We start from the raw sequence: 10039 nt of genomic DNA, 5'->3' as shown, positions 1-10039 counted from the left end.
AAATTCAATGTCTTCGTGGTCATCAGCTGTTGTCTTTGGTAATCTGCAATCTTGCAGCAGATTAATCAAAAACCAAAGTCTATTTACGACAACCGGATGATGCTTGATAGCTGTAAACGTGCAGAATCCTGCTTGATAGTGAACCCAAACATTGGCTGATCTTCTACAATATTTATTGCTGTGTTGTTATTATTGTCATAGATATATGTTGAGGTAAGTAACTTTCATTTTGTTGCTCTTTGATGTATGTATTAAACTTATAGGTTTAAATTTAGTATATGGCAAGAGTTGATTCGATGCTGAAAAGATGGAGGTTAACCCATTGAGCATCATACTGGTTAAGTCGGACAGCAAAGGGGACAGACTGCTTTTCAGATATCCATTTCACATGCAAGAGAAGAACGAACCATCAAATGCTCGTCGTCGTAATCCCTACACCTTGCCCATTGTTGATGATTCCCTGCAGACCATACCACAGCCACGTTCCAACATAAACAAATGTCAGCTGACGGGATTCACTGACGAGGTACTCTCGTCGCTGTTTGCGGTAAAACCGGAGCTGTGCAATAGGAAATTCGAACTGAAAGTGAACGATGTCCGTTTCGTCAGTCATCCCACGTTGCTTCAGTTGAGGAAGAAGCAGCTGGATACATCTGGATGTTTACTGATAAATGTGGTCTTTGCACTACAAGCTCTGGCAACTCATTCAGTTGGTAAGATTTAAAGGAAATTAAACAGTTCAATAGATTAATTTAATTGTGATGCTTAAGTTTTTCCTAAAGTATTACTATTGTTAGTTGTACAACTTAATAAGTTTTATTATGATTTTGTATATCAGTCAATTTCCATATTTTTTTGATGTGAATTAATTAATAATACTTAGGTAAAATAGTTTGATAAATATTCAAAGCAACCATCTGTTATACATACATAAAGAAAGAAAAACTAGGAGTTACCAGAATAACATTAGCATCTTATTTAGGTCATAGTTTGGTCCTATGATCCATTATTACCTTTATTATGAGGTTCTTCATATTCATATATATTATTTTGTCAAGTGTTTAAACTAAGTTTTATATAACAGGAGTATATATAAATCAAAAATACTATTCTAATTCCAGTTAAATGTTACCATGACTTGAGCAAGCTGATGGGAATACTGCTGGAGCACGAGGAAACACGATGCGGTTACGTGAACGACGAAATGCAAGTGATGATGACCGCGCACGACGATGGATATGCAAGTAACCCGGACGCCGCATTCCTTACGATCCTCGAGAAGAGCATTCTTGCGAAGAACCTGAAGAAAATGTACGAAGACCTGTGCGGCACCGGCCTCGTCAACATCCGCATCAACAGATGGATTCCACTGAATTTCTGCTTACCACAGAAAGTGCATCAGTGGCATCTGCAGGGTAAGCTCGTGGAACCGGAGGACATAGATCGATGCATCAAGTCGCTGAGACCGTACCACAGTTTGCTGCTGCTCTGTCCGGTGCAATCCATCAACGATTTCATCTCTCTGGACGGATCACCATCCTTGAAACGCATGCTGACGCAGTACTCGCCGCTGAAGAATCTGCAAACGCTCGCCACGGATTCTGATTTGACGCCGTCCCATGTCGGTGTCGCTCTACTCTCTTCTCTATATCTGACAACGTCCTCCAGCTGAACTGTCGATCTCTTTCTCTTTGCAGATCTTCGACCTGACGGCGCATCTGGTGTACTGGGCTAGGGCCACGGTAATCTACCCGATCTGTTCGACCAACAAATACGTGATAGCTCCAGAGGCTTCATTGCATCTTAATTCGCCACTGGTCGACAAGTTCAGCGAGTTGTTCCAAGGGATGAATCTGATAAGAGCAATCAGCGAGTTTTCTCTCCCCACGTCCCTCGGACAGAAGTGCAATCCGCTACATCACCCTTCCCAGCAATCGACCTTGGTACAGATGATCATCTGGATGCTTCAGAACCATCTTTTGCTTCAGCTACACACTTATATCCAATTTATGATAGCAGATCAGTTCGTGGCCAATCAATCGTTGAGTTTTTATAATAAAAACGAATCCGATCAAAATTTTCATTGATTTTTTTTTGTTCTTACAGCGAAAGCGAGTCGATTAGTGCAACGAGAAAAATGCGAACGGAATCGGAGAGTGGCACATCGACTATATCCGAAGGCTTGGAGAGCAAATCCGAAGCAGAAACTAAAAAGTATAGCTGCCAAATAATTACGATTCAATCCAACTTCCTTTTTTTTCTAATTTTACAGCAGCTCCGAGAACTTCAGTTATAATTCGACCGACGAAGACAAGCACGATTACCACGAGGAGCTGCTGTTAGATTTCACCGACGAAGAAAGGAGCATTATCTTTAAGGTAACATCAACGTAATTGTATCTTTTAGCATGTAATCATATCCATTTGTTTATAAAAGATACCAGCATCGAACAACACTGACGATCTGAGGCTATTCGCCCGGCTATGTCGCAAAAAGTATTTCACAGGAAACCACCACATCGAGGAAATAATGTATTTGGAAAATCTGAGACGCAGTCAGTTGCTGCAACTTCTGGACAAGTTCCGCGATGTATTGATTACCTACGAAACCGAAGACCCGACCATCGCAATGTTTTCCTGTCCTTGATTGAGGGCACCCTCAACCTGCCATTGGAAATGTAAATATATGGAAAAATGAAGATGAAAAAAATGTCTCACGTGTCCAACAAATACTGGCTGGAATAAATGCGAATCTTTGCAGAAGATATGGACGGAATGTACGTTGTGATTCAAAAAGAATATAATATATATTTGATTCTATTCACTTTTTTATATATATACTCATATTTCGTTTCAACTTCCTCATCCTTCTACTTTATTTTACACCTCTCGCTTCTCCTGCACGAACAAAGATAGTAGTAGTATACATGTCTTAACGATACAAAAATTATTTTCTTTAAAAATAAAATAAATAGTTTTTGTCTTCTTTGTATAATTAGCGATCATTAAATAAAAGTGAAACAAAATAAAAAGAACAGTTTAAATCTCACCAGTGGTATTTCTTTTCTTTATATATATATATATGTATATAAGTTTATATAATACACTACCGATATTAAAAAATATATTTACAAAATTTACATTTTCTTTCCTTAATCGCATCCTTTTATTTAACAACGTGTACGCACTTACTTATTATCCATCATCATCGTCGTCTTATTTTTAAATTATGGTAAAAATTAATAAAATTTTGGCATATCTTTCCTTACTCACTTTTTTCAAATGTTTTTCATTAACTATAGAAAATTAACAAATTTCGAAAATAATAAAATTAAAACTGAATTATACAACAAAATAAAAATCACAATATCTATCTCTCTATACATATATATACGTATGTATGTATGTATATAATATATAAGTAATAAACAATAATTAAGTAGCTTATATACAGGTACTGTTAAATTTTTTGCTTCTTTCATTCCATTTTTAGTTTTATAGTTTCTAATAGAACTTCTTTACGTTTTTACATACATTGTATATAATATAACGAAAAAAGAACGCCGATTTCCTTTCAGCCTGCCAAATTGTTGTATACATGCAATCCAATAGTAATAGTAGTAGTAAGTAGCAGTAGTAGTAAACGGAGAAACAACTTAATACCTATATTTTTGAATATAAACGTAAATATACGTAATATTTATATAATTGTGAATCATGAATTAAGAGGACATTTGAGAGTGCTGCATGTCTCTCCGTTGCTGCTTCTTTTTCCTGCAATCTGGGCAGTACCATTGTCCTTTCGGTGGCACCATAATTCCGACACACTCAAAATGAAACCACTCAATGGCGCAATCGTCAGCGTCGCACCCGATCATCTCTGATACCTCATCGTAGGGACACCTGCAGTAGCAGTACAGAGCCGGCTGCTCCTTGACCACGTTTGTTGGAACAGTTTCGTCCTCGCTGCTGGAGCTGTTCGAGTCGGAATTCTCGGTAGCATTTGGAGCTACGACAGCCGTATGTACAGGCGGTAGAGGAGGCGCATCAGGAACGACGGCGAGCGGCTGAGGTTTCCTCATTCTCGGCATTCCGGTTCGAGCAATTTTGGGGAAGGGCAATCTCAAAGGCTGCACCCGCATCTCTCCAGACTTTGGCGTCATCCGTATTGAGATCGGCTCCACAGTCTGTGGGGGCGGAGCCTTGATTGTAATGGGCGGTACTACCGGCGACGGAAGGTCCACCTATGTGAAAGAAACATAAATGAATTAGAATAATCATGCTTAACTAGGCCAGTTTGAATAAAACTTGCTTTTCTAAATTTGAAATTGCCGAATCCTTGATTCCCGGCAGCCTTCTCGGTCTCCTCATCACTGGAATAGCCGTAAAATTTATTCGGCACCCTTCTGCGCTTCGACGCTCGTGTATTCGAATCTGTCTCGCTGAGCACTCCGGCCGTCAACGCGTGTCCTCCGCTCATTGAATTGTTCACGTTATTTATGCTTACGATGTTGGGGCTACTGTTATTATAAACGCTGGAGGCATAACTCGGCGAATGCTTCGGTATGGTCAGCGTCAGCATAGTATTCTTTTCCTGCTCGTGCCGCGAGCTTTTCTTTTTCTTCTTTTTCTTGGATTTTGATTTGGACTTCTTCACTTTTACCTCTTCTGGAGGCAAACTGGGAGTTGAAGGTCGACTGTCGATCATCGATCCATTGATGAACGGTCCGATGCCGGCCAACTGTAACATCCGTTCCCGCTTTTCAGCAAGCATCTTATTCGCCAATTTCTGCGGCTCCTTGTCGTAAAAATCTTCATCCGTGTCTGATTCCGTCGTCTCCAGATCCGATTCCATTATGGGAATATCCTTCTTGGGAACAACAACCTTTGGTTTTGGCGCCACTTCTGGTACTGTCGTCGGAGCGGCTGCAGGTTTTTGTTCCTGTACGACCGTTGATGACTTCTGCTGCTTGGTCTTCTTTTGTCGCCGTCTCTCCCGTCTGACTTGTTGTCTTCGTCGACCTAAAGTTTATAATAATAAAAGTAATTCTCCAACGCTCATAAAGTGATAAGAATAATGTCTATACCTTCTTCACTGGAACTGTCGGATTCGCTGCTATCTGAGGAAGAACTGGAACTATCTGAGCTAGAACTGCACGAGCAGTTGGAACCGCACGTACAGCTCGATGAGTCCGAATCCGAGCTGGAGTCGCTAGATGGTGGTGGCTTCGTGGCTATAGCACCGCCCTTCTGCTCCGGCTCGGGCTTAGGGGGTTCCGGGTTGGGCATCACCTGCGCGGTACAATAATCATGATCTGCGCTGGTATCAGCGGCTACCACCGACGTTGTAGGTTTGGCAAACATATCCTCCTCTTCTTTGAGCGTGTCCATCGTCGGGGCACAATAATCGTGATCGCGCAATGCCACCTCCACTGTTAACACTTCTGGTATATCTGTCAATATCTTTGGCAAATCGTCATCCTCCTCTTTTCCGACGTCAGTAAGAATATCAAGTTTGGCAATGTTCGCTTGATAGTTTTTAAAATCGTCCCAGACGTTCTCCAAAATTGGAACTGGTCCGTTCAATTTTCCATCTTCGTCGGTTTTCAACACCTCCCCAGATTGTGGTGTCAATATCAAGGCATCCAAATCATCATCGCCAAAAGAAGATTTGGTATTAGTCGTGTTAATTTCCGTAGTAGGTTTCGATTTGTTATCTTCTTCCTCCGATTCACTGCTATCGCTTTCCGATAGATTTAATTCAGGTAAATCATAGACGTCGACTTTAGTTGGCTTAGGCACCTCGCTCGTATTCGGCTCTTCCGATTTTTGATTTTCGCTCTCAACCTTAGGCTCATCCTGCCTTAATTCAACTTGAGATTCATTCTTGACACCAATGTCGCCAGGCCTCTTCTCCGCTCCACCAACATCCGGTTCTTCGTCGTCCTCCACATCATCCTCCTCTTTCACAGGTTCTCTGTGTTTGTGAGAGTGCTTTTCGAGGAGTTTCTTCGAGATGAACTTTTCTGTGCAATCCTCCTCGGCGCAGACGTGCGGGAAATTGTTCTCGTGCTGTCGTTTATGGACCATCAACCGAACGGCCTTGGAGAAACTCAGATTGCATTCCTCGCACGTGAAACTCGTCGGCGGTATACAGAAGTGGTAAACATGCGGCCACTTCTTCTGCTGGCATTTCTTACACAGCACACTCTCCGTGCCGTGCTTCCAGTATAGATGCTTCGTAATGTCCGGTTTATTTCTATAAGAGATGCCACAGCGGTAACACAAGTGATGTAACTTGTGTTTCCATATGTGATTCGAGAGTCGGGACTGGTTGTGGCACATCTCTAAACAGACGTCGCACACGTGGTGCCGCTTCCTGAGATGCACCATCAACCGGAAAGCGGATGGAAGGTCATCACTCACACACAAACAACAGCGAAACTGCACTTCACTTTCGAGCACATACAGTCCTGGACACAGGTGGCATATAAGTTCGCTGTAACTGTAGAAACTAGTCTTACACATTGTACACAGAAGTATGGCCTTCGCGTGCAGTTTTCTGTTATGCAGGTATAATTCCTTATGCACGGAAGTGCTATATCGACACTGGAAACACTCAAACATATGAGAGTAAGTGACACACTCATTACCGAATGTTGATTCGAGACTGAAGTAGATATTCTCTAGTTCTCCGAAGCATTCCTTAATCCTATTGTTGAAACTTTCCGGTATCAATTCTTCAGCCGTGATACTTTTCACTATAGCGGAGAAACGATGGTCGGAGATAGCGTGCAATCCAAGTTGCTTGCCATTAACCGCTATCCTCCTAGCGTGATTACAATATAAGCATGTGGCTACCGTCGCCTTCAGACACTTTTGCAACAAGAACCTAATATCAAACTTGTCTAATGGTTGCTCCAGCTCTAATTCTATTATGGCAATATCACTTCCGGCAGTAGGAATCGAGTTTGGATCACTTTGCATTTCCTCCTCTACAACACTCTTCTCGTCTTGTTCATCGTCAGCGCCATTGATCCGAGACTGATCTTGAGGATCGCCTGTATCGTCTTCTAATTCATCATCATCTGGTGGTTGCTGCATTTGGTCGCGTGGCGTCGCGTTCACCGATGGATCACCGCCGATCTCAACGTCGCTTTGCTCCTCCGATTTATCCACCTCCATTGTCAATTTCTCGCTGTCGTCGCTTTGATCGTCTTCGTCGTCGTATTCCTCCTCCTCCTCTTCCTCGTCGTCGGCGATCGAACTGTAGTTGGTTATTTTTGGCAATTTCAGTGTCACTTTCGGAACTTTCCTCTCATCGGTGACGGAGACTTCCGGTTCCGGTTCCCCAGGTGACGCTGGCGGGGATATCGCAGCCTCCTCTTCATCTTCATCAGCTGGCGACGATCTGCCGCTCGCCGCATCATCCACATCCATATCTTCTTGATTGTCACCATCATCTTCTTCTTCGTTTTCCTCCACGTCGTCGTTTTCTGGTCCTAAAAAAATAAACATTAATATTATGCAAGCTATTATGATACTATTATGGATTGTACCTGTTCTTTCGATATTATCATTATCTTCAACAGTAGCGTTATCATCCTCTCCTTCCTCATCCTCTACGTTTTCATCACATTTCTCGTCTTTAACTTTAGGCCGTTCCTCCGCACAAATATTGTCCACATCACCGTTCATCACTTCTGGTGCTTTTTCAACCTCCTCTTTTGTTTCATCTACCTCCATCGCCGTCTGATCGCTACTCTCCGCCTGCTGATCTATAACCATGGTCGTTTCTGTCTCGTTCACATTAATAGCACAATTAGTCGAAGCTGTTGTTGTCGCCGCCGCCGCGACGGCAGTTGTGCTGCTGTTGTTCTCCTCGACAACTGGTAGTAGTCGCTGCTGCTTGAGCTCATCACCCGGTGGTTCGTTGTTGCTGTCGATGCAAATGTGATTACTAAAGTCCTCCTGCTCATTGAACACAGTCTGACAGTCACAGCACATTAAGAAACACGGTTCCTTGTAAGCGCCAAAAAAGTCCTTAACAGTCTCGAAGCGTCCCGGAGCACAATTGTGTTTGGATACCAAATGCAGTGACAGTTTCTCGGCATGCGGAAACATCCCCAGACAATACAAGCATATGAAGCGTTTGTGCACCTCTCGCATGTGCAGAAAAAGATTCCAGTTCTCGTAGTAAGTACCGCACGCCGAGCACAGAAACACCTTTCGCGTAACACGGAAATTGGTCGCGTTGTTAGAGGCTGGCACAGGGGGCGGCAATGGGATGCGCGATGTGCAGTTAACAAGATGCTCGTTCAAGACTTGCAATGACGGAAAACCGGCCGAGCCACACTTAGAGCATTTGAACTGAACGGTAGGCTGAAGACCTAAATACTGGGCGTATTCTCTGAGCTTGTGTTTCTTCCTAGGCACCTTCTTGCCATTCGTCGTCGTGCTGATCGTAGTGGTTGTAGTACTGACCTTGGTCAGCTCTTCGTCGTCGTCCTCTTCGTCCTCCACTTGAGGATTGGGCTTATTGTACTGACTGGACAATTCGAAAATCGACTCCGAGAAGTATGGATTCGTATGCGTAAATTGTTGTTGATGATGATCCTGGATTTCATCTGCCACAACCTCCTCCTCTTCCTCCTTTTGTTCCTCTTTAATCTTCGTTAAAGTTGGAGATCGCGGTTCATCGATCACCAGGGCGTCGCAATCCGAGCTATTCGTATCCTTCGCGTCGTCCGGTGGTGTTACCACCGTCGTAGCGGAAGCCGAGTCGCCGTTTACCTTCAGCGGACTAGAACAACTTGTCTGATCGCCAATTGGAAAGTTAGCCATGACTGTTTTGCCATTATTCGGTTCTGTCTGATTTTGATTTACAGCTGTTTCTGCTGCTGCTGCAGCCGATGACGACGACGAGACGCCACCGGAACCATCTTCCATACCGCCAATGATATCATTAAGTTTTTATTCTGTGTGGTGGGCCTTTCTTGATGGATGGAATATCTTCAATGCACAATCAATATTGCCAAACAACAAAATATGAATGATCTGCAACAAACTCCCACCCAATTACTACCAATACAAATTCATTGACCAATTGAATGACACTTACATGCACATGCACATTTAGTTGACATGCAGTTGACTACATTTTCATGTGCACCCAAGCCCAGCAACGGTGAAGATGGTGAATGAATGATGATGACAGCACATAACCTACAAAGCATAAATGAATTGTTTATATACCAATCAAGCCTGATGTTTGAAAATCTTATTGTACTCAAATACTGTTGCATCGAGTAGATCATAATGAATTGTGAATTATTGCCTTGAACACTACATGTACCCTACTTATGAGCACTGTTAAGCATGTTAGGAGAGTGGAACGAGATCACTGAGGCAGGCACGCTCGGCCGTCGTTCCCCCCACATCCATACATCAATATTCCCATTCACATTATTAATACTAATAACAACATTCAATTAACATTTCAATTTCGAATTAGAATGACCGAGGCGACGAGTCATATAAGATTTTTAAACTAGACATACCGTTACAGCCGGTGGTAGTGTGTGTCTGTTGTTTAATTTAATCTTTGCTGCGTGTGTTTATATTCCTCCTGGCCACTGTAATCCTATTGGCATTCAGAGATGACGGTAGTCAAAAACAACACTTTCAGGCGTATGCTACTATTCTAATTACATTTGCTGTTAGCACACAGCAACCAGCACATTAACTTTCCATACAACTTCACTCCCTCGTGTTCCGCAATCAACTAATAACAAATTAGTTATTACGACTCCCCGCCTGAAAGGTTAATAAAATGGCGCCCCATTTCGGATTCCATAACCACTATTATTTTGTGCAGTTATACCAACTTAACACCGACAGAAAAGCACTAAAACCAACTAAAACCTTACCAACCATCATCAAAAATCCAATAATATTATACTCTTTCCTCTTATTATTTTAGAAAACTATTAATTCTAAACCACTTGCCGATAATAAAGTAATCTTTTCTAGTTCATTCA

At 42.5% G+C, this 10039-nt stretch overlaps 2 protein-coding genes across 5 annotated transcripts; one reads left to right on the top strand and one right to left on the bottom strand.

The window, feature by feature from the left end:
- On the top strand, positions 1-2819 carry LOC108557551 (nitrogen permease regulator 3-like protein). Of its 3 annotated transcripts, none has more exons than XM_017914105.1 (7): positions 1-213; positions 276-713; positions 1122-1621; positions 1698-2041; positions 2107-2214; positions 2273-2378; positions 2437-2819. In XM_017914105.1, exons 2-7 carry the CDS (start codon positions 308-310, stop codon positions 2644-2646), a joined length of 1674 nt encoding a protein of 557 aa, XP_017769594.1. In that variant the 5' UTR covers positions 1-213; positions 276-307; the 3' UTR covers positions 2647-2819. The 3 variants fall into 3 exon arrangements, with proteins under 3 accessions (XP_017769594.1, XP_017769595.1, XP_017769593.1); XM_017914106.1 differs by having other exon boundaries at positions 264-713; positions 2276-2378; XM_017914104.1 differs by having other exon boundaries at positions 264-713.
- A 625-nt stretch (positions 2820-3444) lies between these two features.
- LOC108557547 lies at positions 3445-9849 on the bottom strand. Of its 2 annotated transcripts, XM_017914099.1 has the most exons (6): positions 9560-9849; positions 9121-9224; positions 7559-9056; positions 5087-7501; positions 4312-5021; positions 3445-4243 (listed from the first exon to the last, which is right to left on the bottom strand). In XM_017914099.1, the coding sequence occupies exons 3-6, from the start codon at positions 8946-8948 to the stop codon at positions 3722-3724; spliced, it is 5037 nt and encodes a 1678-aa protein (XP_017769588.1). In that variant the 5' UTR covers positions 8949-9056; positions 9121-9224; positions 9560-9849; the 3' UTR covers positions 3445-3721. The 2 variants fall into 2 exon arrangements, with proteins under 2 accessions (XP_017769588.1, XP_017769587.1); XM_017914098.1 differs by lacking the exon at positions 9121-9224.
- Between the last annotated feature and the right edge of the window lie 190 nt (positions 9850-10039).

The sequence above is a fragment of the Nicrophorus vespilloides genome, unplaced genomic scaffold (genome assembly GCF_001412225.1).
Source record: "Nicrophorus vespilloides isolate i.1.1-1 unplaced genomic scaffold, Nicve_v1.0, whole genome shotgun sequence".
Taxonomy (NCBI): domain Eukaryota; kingdom Metazoa; phylum Arthropoda; class Insecta; order Coleoptera; family Silphidae; genus Nicrophorus; species Nicrophorus vespilloides.
Note: the sequence above shows the minus strand (reverse complement) of the source record. Positions and strands in the feature narration are given on the sequence as shown.